Raw genomic sequence first — 21,777 nt, 5'->3', positions numbered from 1 at the left:
CGATCGTATTGAGATAACAACTATTATCGAAACAATCATTTGTGACGTAAATATTTACGCACCAATAAATACGTTCTGATTCTTATTGATTCTATTTCTCCTATCAAAATTCCAAATATCAAGAAAAGAATATATTTTTTCGACTCTCTCTCTCTATCTCTTTATATTTAAATTACCATTTATTTATACGTGAACACATCTCTGTACACAAATACTTACTATGATATATTTCCGGAGCTGCTTTTTGCTCTCCATTGTATGACACCTACGCGTTCCATATTCGTTCTTAAGACAAATGATGCATATATATGCTGGTCATTTCGTCTATATCCGCATCATAATCGTTCTGATCTACAACCTGTACGGCGCTGAACGTGAAGTGGGTAGTCGTTTGAATTGCTCGTTTAGCGAGTTGTAGAGACAGACAACAAGAATTTCGCACAAGCTTATGTCCCTTATTATCGTTAAAGTTTTGCCGTTTCGCGACCACACACCTTGTATTCAGCACAAATAAATAATGTATGCACTATAAAATTAAATGATAATCAAGACGAGCTGTCAAATATACCGATGTGTGTGCATGTGTGTGTTAAATAAAATTAAAATAAATAAATAATTGAATAATTAAATGAAATTTAAAATAATTCTCGCAATGTTTACGTCGTTCTCTATAAAGCATGCGATGTGTCATATGGGAGACAAAACGCTTGATGACAAGAATGCCTGAATATAAGATATATTTGATGTACGTCTCGGCATTCAATCATTATTTATCATATCATACGAATCAATCGTGACTTTGATTGACGAAATGTAAGAATTTTAGATCATAAACCAGCATACTATAAACGCATCATAATGTCATTTAGACTCAGAGACTAGCTTCGTATAAAACAGTAAAAATAAAATATTTAAATCTAGTCTAAAACATGCTCAGCTACGTATATCTTTGCATCATTGAAAAGTTCACTGTGTATAAAACGAATTTATATTCAGACAAGACAAAATCTCGTAGAGATACATTAACGCGCGCAAACGTAAACATTATTTGCTTATAACATTCTTCGGTACGAGGCCACTGAACTACTAGAGCGGGGTTTGTTTATACTCTGCGTACGTGCGAGAAGGCTTCGAGTTTTATTCAATTAATCGTCAACCTTCGGCTGAAGAGGACTGGAGAGTCGAAAATCGAAACAAATACTGCGAAGAACGAGTTGCTACATATAAAGACTATGAAAAGTACACACTGTAAGGACTTCATATATTATTATGTTTACAGTCCGCATAATTATTGTACAATTATTTTCTCTTCCCCCTCTTCTCCCCTGCTCTCTCTTTTTGAAGATTATAGCATGTGCAAAATCAAAGTTTCTTTGATAAGAGGAAATTATTAAAATATACACACTGACAGCTAATTCTGATTAGTTTTACCATAATGCCAAGCAAGATTAAGAATCTAAGAATTAAAGAAAAAATATAAATATCTATATATAATAATTTTACTTTTAAAATTGTGATCAAAACATATCGAAAGTTGAACGTTCGATAAAATTATAACTTTGCAATTATATCTGAAAATTCCAAAAGCGATGCAAGATAGATCTGGTGTGAACGGTCCCCATCAGATGTAATTGGAGGGGATTAACGAGTCACGACTCCATTTATCAGCCACCGTAATTACAAAGCATCTCCGAACCTACCCCCCTGCCCCTTCCTGAACCTCCAACCGAACAATCCACCCTCGCCGTCTCTCGCCGCATCGCTTTCCGCTCGGATCTCTCTCCGCCGACTGACTGACATCCCCCAAAGACAGTTTCGCATCTCAAATACACATTCGCCTGTAACTAAAGATAACAGGTACCGCCGTGTCATCGAAGGGAACCGACGCGAAATTAGATTTAAATCCACCGTACAGACGTAGCGCGGAAATGTTTGATCTCCGGGGCGCTATTAATTGCCGCTTCCGTTGAACGAAGATCGCAAAACGGATAAAGTACGAGAGGGGTTTCCCTCTCAAGCACCGTGTGGCTTATTTTGATTTTGAGGAAGTAGATAATAAATCGGCCATGCCGTGACACTACTGTGGCACAGTAGCAGTCTGATGACACGCGCCAATGATTGAACGGGAGTCTCTCTTGTCTTTCGCTCCCCCTTTCGCTCCCCCTTTCCCTCCCTCCTCTTTCTCTCGAAAAGCTGACACTGGGCGGCCACGTCCGTCTGTAGAATTAATTAAAACCATCGGACCAGAGGAGACATGTATTTTTATCTACGGCTAGTCTCGGTGACGTGATCTACCTCCGAGTAGCTGGATATAAAGGGAGAAAGGGTGCTGTGTTACTGTCATCACGTTCCACTACAGAGATAATCTTACATGCCAGCTCCAGTTCACAATGCCGTATATCTCGTACCGTTAATTTTCGTTACGCGCAACGCCTCGTGAATATTTTACCAAGCATATATTACGTACGTAGCAGCGAGATGTATGTAAATGATATTTAATGCGCGATCATTATATTGGCGGGGCTCAAGATTTTATTATTAAATTTCATTGATTAGATTCAAGATGTATACCTATGTTAATCTCGAATAATAGTACAATTTCTGTTTTGTCGACTGGTATTATTATTATCATCATCGTCATCTTTCGCGGGTGTATCTTCGGCTCCTTCGTGTGAGATAATGCTACCTAAAGGTTGCGCGCACCAACAACAAGCACCACGAAAGTGGTGCCACTATTACGAGAAGCCGTCGACGGTACCTGTCGCTAGTCCGCTACCTCTGTATGGAAGAGGAAAAGAGAGAAAGAGAGCGAGACGAAAAGAGAGAGAGTGAAGGGGTAGGAAAGGGATGGGGGAGAGGGAGAGGAAAGGGGGAGAGGGAAGAGAAATAGAGAATGAGAACGACAGACTGGGCGGCGCAAAGGCTTCGACTCGCAAGCCGCACGTTCATTAATCTTGATCGGATCAGTCGAGATAGCGGCGAGCTGTTTCGGAAACCCTCTCCTACCACCCCTTCTCATCAAGTCCCCTAGTACCATCGCCTCCACCTTCTCCTTCAACCTCTCTTCCTCCCCCTGCTTCCCCCTTCCTCCCCCTGGCCGCCTCGTCCTCCGCGTGTCCCTCGGCTCCTTTTTCTTCTGCACGCTCCTCGAGGTCTTTCCTGCAGGACCCTGCCTTCGGGTCGGTTCACCCGAAAGTTAAGAGCGAGGAAACCCCCGGAACGGATCGACAGCGCGGCGAGAGAGAACCGCCCGAAGCTTTTAATTCCCGTCCACACACGCGCGAGCTGACCAATTTCATCCATCCGAGAGAGAGTATCTCTCTGAGATTCTCGGAACTGTGAAACCAGATTCTCTTCAGGCTCATGGACGTTTGTCGATATGTTCTCAACTTTTCTCGTAATCGGCTAATTGTACTATATTAAAATTAATGTTATATTAATAACTATGTTAACTATATTATAATTAATACCCCGACAAAAAATTAGCTGCTGTTATTTTATAAATAGTTGGAACTCTGTTCCCCTTTAACGTCCTTTAATTATTTCATTTGAGAGATGCAAGTAAAATATTTAAATTTTATAAATATTTCTTTATAAATGCTTAGAGATTTCTAGATGCTTTGATGTGACACTTACTTTCTCGTGTTTAGATGTGAAGATTTATTAAATAATTTAATTATTAATAAATTTCATACTAATCTTTCTCTCTATGTTTTTATCCTATTCGCTGCTTATATTTCATTAAAATTCTCTTTGAAAACGTGATGGATCTTGTTTTCAATTTAGTAGAGCCCCAACTGCGACTACCATAATGCTCTGCAGGATCTACTCGTAGAATAGCAATGAGCTTCCATCTTGGTTGATAGCGAACTATGAACTGCGACGGCGATCAAAAAATTTATGCATAAAAATCGTTCAGATTTCATACACCAATATACATATATTGAATATCTACTTGACTGCCAAATAGATTAATTATTGCGCAATGTTTTTCGACATTGTAAATACACATATACATGTGTAAGAAATAATCAGCTGTTCAATTTTTAGTTTAACTTTGGCTACATAGACTAATAAAAAAAAATTGTTTTACGTGGTAGATTTCACAAAGCTGTTGTGGCAACTGTTAAATGACCGCTAATATCATTGCTTTAGTCCGCTATAAGCATCCCTCTTCAACACTAGTCGAATTGGGTATTAACGCCCTTCATGTAATTAATCCTATAATCCTGCAGAGACATGTCCTGTGTATTTCGTGGACAGAAAAGGAACGATATTTATCTGGACTTCTATCAGGGCAGCCTGGTACATACGTATATACAGTAATATATAATAAATATATTGATTTGCGCGCGCGCATATATAAATTTGATTATATATCTTTAATTTTAGTTCAGTTGATGACTATACTCGCGTAACAACGAAGTGTCTTGCGTTGATTGGACTCTCTAAATTAATGTTTATCTTACTGCGAAATTAAATTTCTTCGTTCAATCATGCTCGTTAATAAATGACTCACAGGGTCACTGAAATCGACTCACGAAGTCGTCGGATCAAAAGGAACGCCGCGTATTTTGTGACGCGCAGAGAATCGCCATTTCGAGGTCCTATTCACAGCTGCTCTTTTTTCGTCCCACTCATCTTGCTCTTTTGTGATAACGTGTTTGAAGTACAACGCATCGACAATGTAAGTCACGAGTTACAATTATTCACGGTGAACTGAAATGAAGTCATTCAAAAATATGCCTCAATTGACGGATAAGTGCATATTATTCGGAAATTTGACAAAAAATTTAAGGCATTTCTAAAGCATCCTTCAATCTTCCGAGAATATTTCATTTAATTTTAATATATCTTTATTTCAGTTCTCTTATATACACGTGTGTAATTAATATTTTATGAATTTCTCTATTTTATAATTAAAAAATAAGAATTAAAAGCGCAAACACCATTATAAAACAATCTAATATTTTTATAATATATTATTGCTTTGAGTTATACTTGAAAACAAGCAAGAGACAAAACTCAGAAAAAAAATAATTACTTCAATAAAAATTAATAATTCATTCTTGTCATAATAAAAATAAATTCTGAAAATATAGTAGAATAAGATAATTTTTTAAATAAATCTTATCTCTCTCTCAATTAGAATTTTGTATACAATTAAAAATATTTTAGAGATTTGCTTCAAATTATTTTGTTCGACATCCTGTCATCGTCATAACACAGAATTAGACAGCATTACAACAAATGTAAAATCAATATTCTCTTATCACCTTATTATTTTAATGTTTTTTTATTTTCTATGCTTATCAAGATGCTCGACAAAGACAATCAAAAAAACTCTTTTACTTTTCGTCGAGATAACTTAAATTTATTAGAATAGTCATAGCCTTTGTGTAAAAATATATCTTAATTATTAATATTGCGTAACAAACGGTGAATACATTTTCCGTAAATATTATAAAATAGTAATGCAAGTAAATAAATTCTTTTTGCGTAAAATAATCAAACTAAATTTCGATTAGGAGGCCCTTGTAGATCGATCGATTCCCCTTAAATTGTCAATTTTGTCTTGTTATACGGATAACGAACGAGTCCGTAAACAGAGCCTGATAGACGCTTAAAACAGACCCTTAATTGAATTCACACTTAGTCACTCTGCTTCGCTTGCGAAAGAGCAAAGTCATCCGACACAGATTTTTTTCTGCCTTCTGCACCCCCTTGTTTTGAATAACCTATTGCATTGCTACTACTTAAGTAAGAGATACAAAGTGACAGTAAATTAAATGTCAGATTGTTTGACATTTGCACTGTGAGGATTCTTCTATTTTATGAGCTTATAATTTAACACGTATACAGTTTTAGGAGATCACAAGGAAATAATATTTTTTATGCACATCAATATTTCTTTCAACAAAATCGTATATCTTTTAGTTCTCTCTATTTGAACTCTTAATAATCATACGTTAAAAAATATGATTAATAAGTTTTCCAAAATATCTCCTCGATTTGGTGAAGAGATAATTTAGAATTATATATTGAAGAAAGATCGTGCTTTGAAATATTTTATCTGTCTATAATGAGTCATAATTTTTTTAGAATTATAATTTTTCGAGATCCTCTATATCTTTTCAAATATTGTAAAAAAGAGTAGATCAATGTCTATAGAATTTTGAGACAATGTATTTTCGGTTCGTTATTTCATAAATTTTTAATTTTAATAAATTTTTTGAAACACTTCTTTTTGCCTCTGCTAATAATATAACGCATGCAAATTTCGTACATTCGTATTAAAGACAAATATATATTGTTTTCGCGAATCTCTAATATTTTACTATTGCATTAACAGCTGCTTATAAAATGTCGATGTGCTAAACCAAAATACTCATATATTATACCATCTTACGTATGCAACATTCTACAAGGTCTTATCGTACTCGCTATTCCGCGCCTTCGTAGCCGAGTCGTTACATTATTCATGTTTAATATCATCAAGTATTTCATCCCCCTGACTAAAAGCAACCAGCCAGCTACCACCGGTGGCAGCGCTAATATTGCCAGGAGGGATGGACTCTGATGGACGGACAGCAACGATAACACCTTTGCACGGCATGTAAAAGGAAGCTTTTTTTAAAGGCGGCCCTCAAAATATATATTTAAACCTTTCTTGCTCCTTAAATTATTCTGTCTTTTACCGTCGGCACTCTGTAGTTCCGTTTTAAATAATTAAAAAATTTAATAATTTCGTGCGCGAGTTGCCATCCAGAGTTTTCTGGTTATATTTGATCGATCTTTAAGTTAAAAAAAAAAATGCTTAGAGAGATAGCTGTAATTAATTTAATTAAACGAAATCAAATTTGATATAAAGAAGCTTGCATATTTAACGATCATTTTTAGTTGCAAAAAAAAAATAATTTGCTGAGGCTTTGATCGTCTTATATCAATATGTTTTAATAAAAAAAATCTAGACTAATGTATATATGTAAAAGTTTACGAAATTCGCGTAATATTTTCGGACATATATTTATTATCTTTTATTATTTTTTTATTGTTCTAGATTATTATTTTCTTATTATTCCGGATGATTTTTGAAAACTAATTTCTATTAAACCAGAAGTGACATATTTCGAATTTGATTTCGTTTAATTAATTACGGCTATCTTTTATAGCTATTTTTTTAACTTAGAGATTAATCAAATATAACCAGATAACTCTGGACAGTTTGCGCGCAAAATTATTAAATTCCTTAATTATTTTCTCATTTTGACATGTTCATGAAGAATCGAAATTTCATGAGACAAATAAAAAAGAATACCATGTTTATGGAAGAGCAGCATCTTAATACTGTCAAGAACGCGCGGGCGTCATAAACATCGTATATATACATATATACGGGGAGGAAAAGAGCAAGGCTTTTAATCCCGGTTGCGTCAAACAAAATGCGGAAATAGAGTCGAAAGGATGTTAGGGGTGAGGAAAGAGGAACGACGGCACGTTGTCGGCGTCCCGACGTCGCCGGGGACAGACGAGAGAGAGTCGCCGTCCCATCAGACTCGCAACCCCCCCGTTCCAATTCTGTCTGAGGGTCCGCGATCGCTCCGCTATCTTCCACCATTTTCACCCCCCATCCTCCACCGTCCTCTTTTCCCGCGCTATTCACCCGATACGGGGACCGACGGCGGCGAATGAGTGAGTGGTGGTTCGGCATCATCCAACCCTTAGCCGAACTCGCCGACAATACGCCGGAAATTTCAGCGAACCCGCTCGCCTCGCGGCTGACATCGGGGGCGCCGCTGATTTCCGCGGGGAGCTCCACCGTGTGCTCGGGGTTAATATCGGGACGATGCCCTATCTCTCGTCGGAATACAATTGGATACTATTATCGGTCGGTTGCTGGTCTTGCAACTCGATTCGCGCAATCGCCGCGACGGATCGATTAATTTCCACGTTAAGCGAAGAAAATAGCGAATTTAAATTATATGCGAACGGGAAAACGATTTAACAATCAAGATATCGTTTTTATTAAAATTGAATATCTCATTTTGCTCTTTCTTTAAAGAAATTTTTAATTAATTTGGTTTTCTCGCAGACTATGTGAAAGATCAACAGTTTCTTCTGTTAATTCTTCTTCTGTTTGAAATATCATTATTTAAGAATTTTTATATAAACATGATGTTCACACGATAATATGTTTTGTGGCGTGAATTGATTGGAAAGCGAATTTCTGATTTTTGCGCTTGTCACCTTTAGTCTGCCATTAAGGAACGTTATCATAGTCATTAGTGGACAGAATTATTGAGCAAATGCATAGATATCAAAAAGAGTGGGCGGCCACGCGTAGTTCACTCAATATGAAAAAAGATATTAAGAATCAATGAATACATCATTTAACATTAGTAATGATGGAGAGATATTTATGGAACTCAATCGAGAGATGTTTTGACATTTTGGTAAAGTTTTTTTTTTTACACAAAGCATATTTATTTTTATTTCGATATTATTAATCACATAAGTTGGATAGAAACACGTGTATGTATGTGAATCTTTCTATTATAAAATAAAGATGTGTTCGGAGTAAATTGGCAGGAAGTACATAGACAGATTCAAAGTCATCCTAGACCGATCAAAGATTGACTGATTTCTTGGTCGACTCTTATGATATTCTCATTTTCCTGCAAAATTCCTTCGTGGACATCTTCATTTCATGCAATCTGCGAACGCATAGAGATGAGAATCTGTCCGAATTTCTCTATAATACAGACAATTTTTTTCGTTACAATAAAATTTACGTCGAATATATCGAATCAAGATAGAATACATACCTTCAACTCAAAGTTTACATAATAATGAGACAAAAATTATTGTTCTCCAAGAATGAACATTTTAGTTTTGACTTTTACTTTTATATTTTAGACTTACAAATGTCATTTTTCTTCTTCTTGTGACATTTCTCATTATTAGCCTTTTTCTTTGAACATTAACGGAAATAAGCCAATTGATTTTTCTCGGTAGGTCGTCCTTCTGCAGCTTATATTACCTCGAAAACTTTTAGAAGAACGGAAACTGGGTTAGGCTTGTAACACACACATACACAGACAAATACATTCACATATATATATATATGTGCAATCCAGCATCGAATAATCAACAGCATGCGGCTCTCGCTGGTGAAAGAAGAAAGGACGAAGAAAGTTACCAACAAGAGTCCAATCGCAGACATGGTATTGTGTTCGGTTGCAACGGCAGCAATGCCGGCGGCATCACCGGGGGTTGCTGAAAGAGAGAGGAGCAGAAGAGAGTGAGACGATCGCGAAGAAAGAGGCGGAAAAGAGGAGAAAAGAGAGAGGGAGAGACAGACATGGGGAAACAGAGAGACGAAGGGGAAAAGACGAGAGGGAGAGAGAGAGAGAGAGGAGAGAAGAGTGGTACGCTGCATGGCTCTTCGTAGCGATCATTAATCACGTTCTCGTGTCACGGCTAGCACCACGCCGCCAGGGGTACCTTACTAAGGGTATACGGCAATGGTATGGGGCTACTAAGGGGAGGGCCAGGATGCTCCCGCTCTTCTGATCACGCTGAAGACCGAGAGCAGCCAGCCTCCGCGGACGACACGGAGACAGGACGATTACCATTATCGTCGCCCGCAAGAACCGGGCGCGTGAATAATATTGCGCGAGACATTATCGCACACGCGTGAACGCCGGATGATACCGAGATTATATTCCCTATATACGTGTTCGAAGGCTGTCATTACAAGCGACGAACAGGCTACGCATATCCACGCGGTAAATCGGAAAATGATGGTTTTAAAGGAGATTGCTACTCCTAGACAGACGTAACATAAAGATTAGAGTGGTGGAAATGTCTTTGTAGATATCTAAAGATCCTTTTAATAATTGGATTCGTTAATTAACACGAGTATTATTAAATGACATTGCATGAGCGTTATCTCATCGCATGTGTGCGCTGAACAAAGGAACACATGAACTACAGCCATGAACAGCCTATTGCGAATTTTCATTGTTTGTTGCCATATGTGGAAAACTTGCGAAAGTGAGAGACTTACTTTCTTACGCATTACGATTTTCGACTCCCGTTTCCGACCGTGTCAAAACGCTGTCAGTCTAGGCATTGTTTCGCTCTTAACCCCTTGCCCGACAGTAGACGGTCATAAATAAGTCACTGGCATGCCTTCGTGCTCCCGTTCTAGAAAGATTTATTTGCACGTGCAGGTACTTTGCAAATTGCCGTGACAAAACGTGAAAGTTGATGGAGGGCACTCCTTTTCTTTATTTCTTCGTAGAAAAGGTGCCACCCCTTCTCTCTGCCACTTGTAACTACCAGTATGTAATAACATAATTTATCGAGAGAAATATTGCATTTGAGACTTATGTACATATGCAACACGTGTTAATCTTGAGAAATATGAATTTTAAAAAATTTTTAAATATACGAGAGTAAGTCAAAAAGTAAAGGGACAATAAAGAAATAAAGAAAAACACATTTATTTTAACCTATGTGGAAAATTTACATATAATTTTTCAACATAATCCCCACCAACATCGATACATTTGATCCACTACTTAACAAGCTTCTGTATTAAGCATCCTGGAAGAAAGATTTGGGTTGGGTGTGTAGCCAGTTATGCACCACTGCAATGACCTTCTCATCCGAAGAAAAATTTTTTCCTCGTAGTGCTTCTTTTAATAAACCAAAAAGATAAAAAGAAAAAAGAAAAAAAACGAAAAAAAATACGAGAAAAAAAATTTCAACCCAAATCTTTCTTCCAGGATGGAATACAGAAGCTTGTTAAGTAGTGGATCAAATGTATCGATGTTGGTGGGGATTATGTTGAAAAATGATATGTAAATTTTCCACATAGGTTAAAATAAATGTGTTTTTCTTTATTTGTCCCTTTACTTTTTGACTTACCCTCGTATATTTATATATATATATATATATATATATATATATATATATATATATATACAGGCAAAAAAAAGAAACCGCTGTTTGCTGAAATTTAGTAAATTGTTTCACGGTATAACTTTTATTCGCAATGTTGGACTTGCTACGCGTAATGCGGGAAAAAAATTGCGATCTTCTTGCAGATATACGGAGACTCTCGATAATAGGATGAAACTAAATAATCATTGCTTTCGGCCTTATGCATGGAACATGCAGGGCAACGGGCGTTTGCCACGGTGAAGGATGAGCATGCGTGATTCCACACACACGGCCCAACTCCTAATTACTTGGAGATAAATATCACTCGGCGCTTGCGAATAGCGTGCTCCTGCAGCGCCGTCTGAAAGATCGTCAGTCAAACCGGGTGAGCTGCGGTTGGATGTTATCGCGAGCCGTAGTAATCTTTAATTATACTGATTTTGGGCTAAAGATGCATTTAAAACGCGAAATGAAAGCAGTTTAACTCGCTTTTTCACCATGGTTCACACCGATATCCCCATATATTAATACTTTTCTTTTATTTTGCAAAGATGCAATTATTTTATGTACAAATTTTATGCACTTTTGGATAAAGTCACACATTAAAGATTATTTTATTTATTTTAATACGATTTAGATAGTGGTTACGAATAATACATACAAACATAAAAACTGTGCTTTGATAAAAATGTGTTTGAAATCTTCATTCTATAGGAAATAATTATAAATAGCTACAAAGTTGTAATCCAAGTATTTTATAAGCAATATGAAAAACGTTCTCTACAAGTTAGATAAAAAGTTTAAATGTATTGTTTGTCGAAACAATGTTTTCTCTGAGGCAGCGCTTTAATTTAATTTACTTTCGATTAAAATAAAATCATCTTTGTTCTAAGAGAGAATTCAAAAACATATCTCTATCTAATAGTATACATAGTATCAGTGTATAAGGTATTGTTCTCCTAATTAAATTAATAGTTAGAGTAAGCTACGCGGCGCATAACATTAATCCTCATGGTATTAGTAACACGTTGAAGACTTGAGCCGAGATACTGAAGAGAAAGAGGAACGCAGAGAGATGTCGGGAGAGAGACGAGAGAGAAAGAGAGAGAGAGAGGAAAGCACTGAGAGAGTCTGGAGGACGACGACACTAAGAGTTGAAGCCACGTTAAGGTTTCAGGATAGCAGGATATTATACCTTCAGAATGGTAGACCAACCGGAAGGAGATGAGAAGTAGAGCATAGCTGGGAATGCTGGAAGAGGCACTGTGAAGTGTCCAAGAAGGGTAGGTTTATATATCCACCCTCTTTCTCGCCCCTTTCTCCCTTCTCTCTCTTACTATATTCTACTCACCCTTTCTTCCACTCTTTATCACTGCCGCTTCCTTTTTTATCTCTTCCCTTTTTTTCTTCCTTTCTCTTCTTCTTCTTTGTCTCTTTTTCCTTTGTCGATCTCCTCCTCTTTATTGATCCTCTCACTCTAGTCTCAAGATCTGAAACAAATGATTATTATAGATTAGTTGAATATGTTGACAGCTTATAATGGCGAAGTCACGTTAACCCACTAATGCGTCATTGAGAGGCATAGTAATTTTCTATTCATCGATCTCTATCATCCAAGAGGTCTCTAATAAATTTTTTGCCTCAAAAAATTCTGCACTAAATTTGGGTTTGATGTATAGATTGGGCACGATATATATATGTATAATGCAATTCAGCGCGAATGATTTTTTTTTAGACAACTGTGTTAGCATGCAACCCGGTAGTACCAGGAGAACGCCGGATATTACGACAGCTGATGGGGACAGAGCTCGTGGAACGATCAATAATATAATACCACATCGCCCCAGGTACCACCATGCTATCACACCATCAAACATCGTGCCTCCCATACCTCGAGATCTGTTTAGCCTTTTCATCTACACACGCGCTATTGCATGCTCTTTTTTTTTAGAATTCGCGCGAATGTGAGGATCTGTATGTTAGAGGCTGAAAAAAACATTTCCTCGCGAAATAAATAAATATCAAAAAAAGAAAGCAATTTTATTAGGAAAGCATTATTTTCGAAACGAGACATATCGTGTTGGAGAACAATACAAACGCATTATATAAATTAATTAACTTGATAAGTTTAATTAATTTTTCAGTATGCTTAATTATAAAATTAATATATGTAATAAAATAAAAGATTATCATATGAATATGGAGGAGATTAAATATCTATGTATTAAATATTTATAAATTGGGTATCCATTGGTGAATCCATTAATTTTGCTCATAACGATATCGAACTTGATAAAGATCTTAAATATCACTTCTTTATGTGTGATTGCACGATAATATATGTAAATTATTTTTAATGATAAATGCAAAGAGACTAATTTATAAAAATATATATTTATCACATTTGTATACTAATAAACCAATAAATTCTTGATACTTTTATCAATTTTAATATCAAAAAATAATAACTACTGACATGACAATTGCGCAACTTAGATAATGTCAGAAATTATTAACCTTTGAGCCTCTGTTTTAATATTTTTTTTTTACTTTAATGATTTTTTTATATATTTGCATAGCTTTATGCAACTTCTAATTTTCTATTTTTTATAAAAAATTATTTCTTTATAATATAAAAGAAAGTGATTGTAAAAAAATATTATCTTTGATTGCATTTGTTTCAAAGTAATGATTTTAATATGTCGAAAGTTACACAAAAAATTTCGAAAGTTACAAAAAGCTTAAAGTTCTATTAACAGCTTACATATCGATGCATTGCTCTCGCACTTTCTTCCAGACATTTTAGTGACATCTAGTTTCACAAACAAGCGATATCAAGAAGTGAAGAATTTGAAATCTCATACACACTTTTTTATATTTACCTTATGTTTTTAAAATATATATATGCACAAAATATACAATTAATTAACATTTGCTTTATAGCGTATGATTTGTTGCAGCTTGGTTTGTTCAAAATTAAAATATATTTTATCTTGCAGATTGCTATATTCAATAGCGAAGAGAAACCTGAGAACGCTATCTCGACGTCTTTCGCGGGATGTTTGTGTTAGACACTGGCCGGTAAAATCACTGTTTTTAATTTATTTTCAATGCATATTCGTATTATATCCATAAATTGTGAATCAAGAATAAGTCAAAATAAATTTTTGACAGTTTTAATATATTATATTATACTCCTTAATAAAAATTATTGATACATTATAAAATAAGTTCGATTATTAAAAAACTTATTTCGTTTTCTGAGATTGTTTCAAGAAAAATTGCATTTATTAAAAATTATTTTTTCTCATCTTTTTCTCTCTCAATCAAAAATTATATTTATACAAAAATATATATTTAAAAATATTCAAATAATAAAATATCAATGATTATAATATATGTTAGAATAGAAAAAGATTATACACAGCTAATAAAATGTATAATGCAGTTCATATTGTATATTTCAGACGTACGTATTTCTGATTATAATTTATAAATGCAGTATAGTGATTTTAACGGCAGTAAAATGGCTACATAATTCAAGACAGATGCAGATGGCAGTACTGAACAGAGTTTGATAAGAGCTTGTCGTGAAAAACATATCGGGATGGCTGCTTTCAAGAGAGAGGATTCCTTTTGCTATTAAATAAAAATTATATAAGTTTTAGAGAGATAAATATATTACATTATGTTCAACGAGATGTTATTACCTTTTCTTCTTTATTAAAATCTATTTTATTTCAATGTTTAAAATTTTTTTCTATTTATACCTTTTTCTCATGAGTTTTTCAAAAATAAATTAAAATTGAAAACAAATTATAATAAGTCGCAGCAAGAAGACTTTAATATTGAAAATAAAATTGCAAACAAATTATAATAAGTCGCAGCAAGAAGACTTTAATATTGAAAATAAAATTGAAAACAAATTATAATAATAAGTCGCAGCAAGAAGACTTTAATATTGAAAATAAAATTAAAAAGATACATTTATATTATACTTATCATATAATAAATTCATTTTAATATAAGTAATAAGTAATAAAAGTAATAATATAAATAGAAACAGTTTTTATTAGCTAAGAAATTCTATACACACAATAATATGATTATTACAGTATTATATTTTTCTTATTATATATGCTAATTAAAATATTTTGTAAAGTACTTAATAAAATTAGTTTGTTGACATTATCGTTATATGTCGATATATTCTAACAGTGATGACACTACAATACATTGTGCAAAAATGAATCACAATTTTAATCTGTCGTTTATGTGTATTTTATTTAGTTGTGAATTATTATATTACTCGTTAGCAAGCAAAAAACCTAGTTCTATAAAGTCTGATAAAAAATATACGCAATAAATAATATTTTATTATTTATATGATATAATCATAATATAATTATAATATAATTATATTATATAAATTATATTTGTATAATATAATTATAATATAATATAATTAATATAAAATATAATTATTTTTACTTTGCATTTACAACTCTTAATATTTTAGTAAAACAGATATTTAAATCTGCAGATTCTCGGATGCTTATCATTTATGCATTGTTTACACGAGTACAGCATCACTCATTGCAATCTAGAGTCGCGTGGCATGTCATCCGTAAGATACCTGTAGAGTCGAGCTTCTGATATTTACATTCTACAAAAGCCCGGATCTACAGGGTAGATCACGAATGTGCCTATTCTTTGCAACCCTTTTCTCGTTGTTTCCACTTTGTCGTAATCTGCAACAAAATTTTTACATTTAATACACTGCTTTCGATATCTTAATCAATCATATTTATTATGATTGAAATTTTTTATACAATTTTGCTTCATACGAGCATGTGATTTCTTGCCTTCTATAATTTCAGAAATCATAATATATAATAATCAAATTAAAAATAATCTCGCGCAGTACAATTTAACAGATCAGATACTATCTATATCCGATACTACTACTACTAGATATTTTTTTTTCCCTGCGATAGAGAAAGCATTTAGCTTCGGATAGATGGAGGAGGGATAAAAGAGTTTTAAATCAATTGAAGTGGGATTTAAACGCGAGTAATGGACATGACCATTTAAAGCCACGGCAGATTAGAAGTCAAGCTTTGGCCGCGCCACCGTACGTGACGCCGGAAAACCTCCGCTGAGAGATACAGGACGTGACCCGGCATGCATATCCGGAGTATGGTTAAAGGAAGTCGTGAATTATAATAGCGCCTACCTGACGCGGTTACCTTTCTGCGATTTTAATGCTTGATTTAGGCCGACATTGCGCTGCGATTCTCTATCCGTGGTCGTATCGGATCGATTATCGTTGAATTTTTTTCTTTTTTTGAATAAAACACCACGTTATGTATATTTGTTAATAATGTGTCACATACGTTAAATATTTTTTAAAATATTTATATTCAGAGGCACTCACGTGTCGCCATGTTTCTATGTGTATTTCATGTTTTATATGAATATTTTTTTGAGGGCCAATATCTGAGATATCATCCTCTTTGAATAATACAGGCAAAAATAATCGAATAATACTTACATTTTTTTGCGTGTTAATGTATAGAAACTTTGTGAGATTTTTTAAAATTGTTTCATGTAGAGATGCTTGCCGAGATCCATTGGAATATGCATATATGGTTCTAAAAGCGAAAACATTCGAAAATATGTAATTAACAGAAGGAGAATTGAGGTAGTACATGAATTTTATAATTAATATAATGAGGTTGATAATGAGATTTCACTAACTAATAATTATTCTTTTTGTTATGAAAACTTTTCTCTATTGACGATATCATAATTGTACAAGATACAAATATGCGTCATAACAAATATAAATGCAACAGGGATACTAATCGCTTGTCGTTACAGCTAAAACCATCACACTAAAAGATTATAATTGCATGACATATTTGTGAAAAAAGATATCACATTAAAGGTACGAAAAATCATTAAACATGCCAGTAGAAATCATGCTTGAAACATACTGAATAGATGGTAAATATAGAACTATATGTACATAAATGTATATATACATATACACGTGGTTTTACATATATGCGATATTTGTATACAACCAATATATCTTACAGATACAAGATGAGAGAGGAGAGTTTGGATTAAAAACGATCATGCTAAAATAATTGTCAGAATAATTCGTGCGCAAATAATTCGGGTCGTAATATTGAACAATCGCAATCTCCATTAGCGCAAACCGTTAAACATACATCGATACATTCGGCATTGAAAAAATGATGCAAAACATATTTCTATGAGCGAACCAACCATCACACATCCATGCACATTTGGCACACATTTATAACACGCTCGCTCTTGGCGGAGAGAGTGTCTCGTACAGAGAGATAATTATATCATTGAACACACAAACAAACTGTGTACAAATTCTCGTGAGCGAAGAGAGCAAGAAAGAGAGAGACACTTGAACCGCTCGCAGAAAAAAAAAAAACACTGACGGTACCCGCAGTTTTGACATTATTTCACGCTCGGATTCTATCCAAGGGGTTGATTTGGTGGATTTTGTCACTAGAGGCTCGCGCCCAGTCAGGTTCGGTGAGGACGACGAGACAGAAGTCTGGATGAGACGGGATTTTTTTTCTCTGAGATTTTCTCGGGGGGCACACAGGGGGCACAGAGAGCGAAAGAGCCCAACGCGGGCCAACGCCCCTCTAAACCAAACGCTGTACCGCCGACTGTCCTTTACGACTCGACAAGATATTCGGCGACAAGCGAATCCTCGAGTTGCGGGGCGTCTCTCCCACGGCTGCCCGGGTGAAGCCAGGGGCTTTCTCCGGATTCTACGATGATTGGACCGCGCGCACCCTCACTCCGATACGGGGGATGCCACGGCACAGGGCCGTAGATTCTCTCTCGGGGTGCCTCTCTGCAGCATCCCTTATACATTTCGTGATTTTGATTCTATTATTAGCGGCGAGGAGGACCCGCGCCCGCGAACGACGTTTATCCTAATCGATTACCCGCCAATGATGTAAGTATTGACACCGTTTCTCGATTTATCTTCGTAATCGGATTTTATTACGGTCGTACTTTTCTTCGTGGAACTCTCCTTCGCGCCTGTATCAAGCTTGTTAATCGGGCTTGCGGTCGAAATTGGTTTTATCATCGCGAGAAAAATTATTGCTTACTTCTTTCTTTTTAGAAAAGACGCTAACAAAGGATCTGAATCGCGAATAAATAAAATCCTCGATCCGATAAAATATATCTCCGGACAAATCTTTTTTTTTTTTTTTTTATTTGTTAAAGAGAGAATTATAAGTAGCATTATATTTTATATCAATCAAATATAGCTGAAAAAGAGTAAATTTCTCCCGAATATTATAAAGCTATTAACTACTTGATTTGTAAAGCCAACAAAACGTAAAGAAAGATTGCTACAAAATAATTGGTTCATTAATTATTATGGCTATTTTATAAAAGATTCGACGTCATATTCGCACGTCAGTCTATCCGCGAAAGGGCCAAAACAAATGTACCGAAAATAGTTGAAAATTTATGTGCAACGATCCGTCGCTCGCACGCCAAATCGATAAAGCCTTTCTATATCACGGGAGATATTCTTCAATAGTAAAACTTGCATAAATCTTGGAAATGTCAAGGACTATCGACGGACTGGAAAAAGATAATTTTGCGAGCGCGGGCAGACGCGACACATTTGTCACGCTTTTACAATAATTACATCTTTGAGAGAATTTAAGTAAAATTATTATTACAAGTTCCTTTGTAAATCATAGTGTATCTAGATCAGTCTTAGAACATTGAAGTTCAAATCTTAAAGAAGCTTTTACTTAATTTATTTACGAAACAAATGATATACTGAATTCTTGCAGAAGTGATGTATAAAGATGTTGAAGATTTCCCCGGACTTGACCAAGTGACAGGCATTAAATATTTCTCAGATACATACATCAAGCTCGCGAAGCAACGGCCAAGAACGGTGCTTTTGATAAGTTTATCAATGTTGGATGGGACCGATTTTCGCACAGCCGTCCCTGCGCTCGTTGACGTTCGGTTCGAGTCGTGCAGTCTCGGCCGGGAGTCCCTGTCAACCGAGCCGCTAGAGAAAGAGAGACGCAAGACCCAGGGGCCACCCTTCGTCTCATCATCTTTTCGCGCTCATAGCTGGGCATATCTGGTCTGAGCCAGGCCTGGTCTCCTCTCCTCTGCTTCTCGAGGAATCGCCTGGAAAAGGTCCCTTTACCTCGCGGGACCCCCTTTCCGCTCCCCGCGAGCACCAAAGTCTCCCAATGACGTAGCTTCCGTTCCTTCTCCGTTCTAGAGCGACGTATTGATCGTCTCTCTGCTCCTGAAGCTGCGGAGGCTGACACCAGAGGGAAACGAACAGCGGAGAGAGAACGTGTCTACGGCGGAGGGTGAGGGTTGTGTCGTAGAGCGTGCCTCTGTCGACGCTTAGAGACGGAAGGAGACGGAGGACTTGGCCCCCGTGTGTATATATGTATAACAGATAGAAAAAGTTAAGTAGGAGGAGAGAAAGGATACGCGCGAGCTCTTGCGCGAGGGGACGTTTTAAGGCGGAGGAGTCGAATCGCGATAAGATGGAAAAAAATCGAGTAGATATAGCGATGAGATGCTGTAAGTTTTCTTTTTCCTTTTTTCATCAATAATATCGCTGCTAAAGGGCGGATGAAGTAACCAAGTAACGGATCAACAATAAATGATGAACGAAGAAAATAATTGTAATGAAAGATAAGATGAAATTTAAGGAAGATAATTTTGAAAATTCGGAAAAGGGATATTTGTGAAAAATATTTCTATATATTTTGCTTAACGATGTATAATATTTAAGAAAGTTAACAACAGAAGAAGAAGAAGAACAAGCGACATTATTGCTATGTATCAATACGCAACAGAATAAAAAAGTTGAATAAGGAAGAACTAATTCGATAAATAGCGACCACATTATTTGTCTCTCTATAACATCAGCCGCACGTCATATACCACTCAACTACCTTTCCACCTGTCATTCTCTACTCACACGCAATATGTCTTCCTAAAGTTTGCTTACGTCTCATCATCGGGTGAAGTTGCGGCGTGGATGAAGCCCTGACAACAACGTGAGGATCTCTGTCTCCTGATCATTCCGGAACTTTGAGCAGGTCTTCATCAAACCAATCAGCTTACACTTCCTGCGCAGAGTGACTAGACATCTGAACAGAGATTAATTATTAGAATAAATGTGTATAATTATGACATATAATTTATGTATCATACATTAATGGTCAATTAATAACGGTCATTAATACCTTTCAGTGTCCGTCACAGCGACTTATCTAGTCGACAATTGCAAAAGTCAATCAGAAGAATCTTGATCGATATTTCATTATTTACACATATCTTCTTTTAGCGTAATAAAACAGAATAACCGAAAATATATTTGGCTATGCGTCTGCGTTCCCAGACGCCGTTTACAGACGAACCGTAATGTAGTTCACGCAGTAGCTGCGTATTTATTGATTAATTCACTAAAGGTCATAAAAGACCGCTTATAGCCCAGCGCGACAAAAGAGAACGTAAACGAAAGTAACGTATTGACAGATAAAACTCTAGTAACACGCTAGCAATTTGTTTTTCAGATACACCATTGACGAAATATTTCAATTATGTGCTATTAAAAAATATTACACATTTAAAAATATAAAAAATATTTCCATCAGGAGCCGTGTAAAATCAAATGTCGAAAAAATCGCACGATACATAATTTTATTAAATCGCATGCAAATTTTTTAAAATCGATTAAGACTATAAAATGATCGTCTCGGATCGCGAATATTAGAGATTAAAAAAAAAAGCGAATACCTCGTGCGAGAATTTTTCTGCAAGCATGTCCCCTTCATGTCGCGCTTGTACGTTCGGAAAGAAGCCTTGTCTTCGACTGGCACCATCTATCGTATCGTGGAATGTGTTTAGAAGGAATGAAGGTCCGAGCGGCATGCCTGGAATAATAATCCGATAGCCAGTCGATTTCCTTTCCTGTACTTGAACACGCGATAGCCGGATCTCTGCATGCATTCGTAACTCGCGAGAAATTTGAATCTGAAAACGGAATTGTATGCCATAAAAGAATCGACAGCCACTTCATTCTGTATTAAATCGAATTGCTCTATATGCGATCGTTACGTGATCAATTCGACAAGTGTCATTGAGTTTTTTCTTTTTAATTACGTTAGTATTATTAAGAAGTTAAAATTAAATTTAAAATTCAATTTAATTCTCGCTCCTTTGAAAAAGATTAAATATTAATCTACCTTCGTGTATTATTCGAGAAAGATGAGTCTATGTGTCCGAGGAATGTGTCTCGTTTTCAGAATTTCTAATATAGTTAAAGAGTCCAGGGAATTGCGCGCAGGCAGATTTTCTACGCGATAGATATATAAGCTGGCGTAATTAAAAGCTTAAACGATTAAGCTAATGTTATTGAGATGAATCTGAAGCGAGTTGGGTTAGGGACTTTAACAAGGAATTGCAATACCGCCCTATAGAATTTAGGTTTCTCTTTTGAGCTTCTTCTATCTTTAAAAAATAACTTTGCTACAATTTGGTTAAATATATCGACAAAAATATCGCTAAACATGATAATAAAATAATATTTAAAAACCAAAAGATGTTTTATATTAACAATATTATTTTAAACATTCAGTAATAATTGGTCATTAATAGAATTAATGAAATCAGATTTAAAGCTTAAACAATTAAAAGGAATATTACATTTACGAAACTTGTTTAAAAATATTGCATAATTAATCATTTTAAATAATTAAT

General features: G+C 35.5%; 1 protein-coding gene and 2 long non-coding RNA genes across 6 annotated transcripts in view; 1 reads left to right on the top strand and 2 right to left on the bottom strand.

The window, feature by feature from the left end:
- The first annotated feature begins 1,163 nt into the window (after nt 1-1,163).
- Nucleotides 1,164-14,644, top strand: LOC145941779 (uncharacterized). Of its 3 annotated transcripts, XM_083048072.1 has the most exons (6): nt 1,164-1,248; nt 11,115-11,335; nt 11,972-12,233; nt 12,686-12,797; nt 13,950-14,031; nt 14,418-14,644. In XM_083048072.1, exons 4-6 carry the CDS (start codon nt 12,700-12,702, stop codon nt 14,526-14,528), a joined length of 291 nt encoding a protein of 96 aa, XP_082904198.1. In that variant the 5' UTR covers nt 1,164-1,248; nt 11,115-11,335; nt 11,972-12,233; nt 12,686-12,699; the 3' UTR covers nt 14,529-14,644. The 3 variants fall into 3 exon arrangements, with proteins under 3 accessions (XP_082904198.1, XP_082904197.1, XP_082904196.1); XM_083048071.1 differs by having other exon boundaries at nt 11,115-12,233; XM_083048070.1 differs by lacking the exons at nt 11,115-11,335; nt 11,972-12,233 and having other exon boundaries at nt 1,172-1,248.
- The window catches only part of LOC145941782 (uncharacterized), a 216,563-nt gene continuing 204,025 nt past the window's right edge, over nt 9,240-21,777 (bottom strand). Inside the window, exons 3-4 of the long non-coding RNA XR_014426215.1 lie at nt 12,302-12,440; nt 9,240-9,276 (exon numbers count right to left, since the gene is read on the bottom strand). This is a non-coding gene — a long non-coding RNA (uncharacterized LOC145941782). The remainder of the gene's footprint in view (nt 9,277-12,301; nt 12,441-21,777) is intronic.
- LOC145941781 (uncharacterized) lies at nt 16,522-21,654 on the bottom strand. 2 transcript variants are annotated; one of them, XR_014426214.1, is made up of 4 exons: nt 21,264-21,654; nt 20,815-21,051; nt 20,024-20,165; nt 16,522-16,604 (listed from the first exon to the last, which is right to left on the bottom strand). It is a non-coding gene; the product is annotated as an uncharacterized LOC145941781 (long non-coding RNA). The 2 variants fall into 2 exon arrangements; XR_014426213.1 differs by lacking the exon at nt 16,522-16,604 and having other exon boundaries at nt 18,364-20,165.

The sequence above is a fragment of the Prenolepis imparis genome, unplaced genomic scaffold, assembly GCF_030444845.1.
Source record: "Prenolepis imparis isolate NDT839.2.m4 unplaced genomic scaffold, iyPreImpa1.0 SCAF_10, whole genome shotgun sequence".
Classification (NCBI taxonomy): domain Eukaryota; kingdom Metazoa; phylum Arthropoda; class Insecta; order Hymenoptera; family Formicidae; genus Prenolepis; species Prenolepis imparis.
The sequence above is the reverse complement of the archived record's forward strand: the minus strand, read 5'-3'. Positions and strand labels throughout refer to the sequence as shown.

Coding starts and splice junctions, on each gene's coding strand:
- LOC145941779 (XM_083048070.1), top strand. Junction 12,798..13,949: donor ATAATACCACATCGCCCCAG/GTACCACCATGC, acceptor TTTATCTTGCAG/ATTGCTATATTCAATAGCGA. Junction 14,032..14,417: donor TTTGTGTTAGACACTGGCCG/GTAAAATCACTG, acceptor TGTATATTTCAG/ACGTACGTATTTCTGATTAT.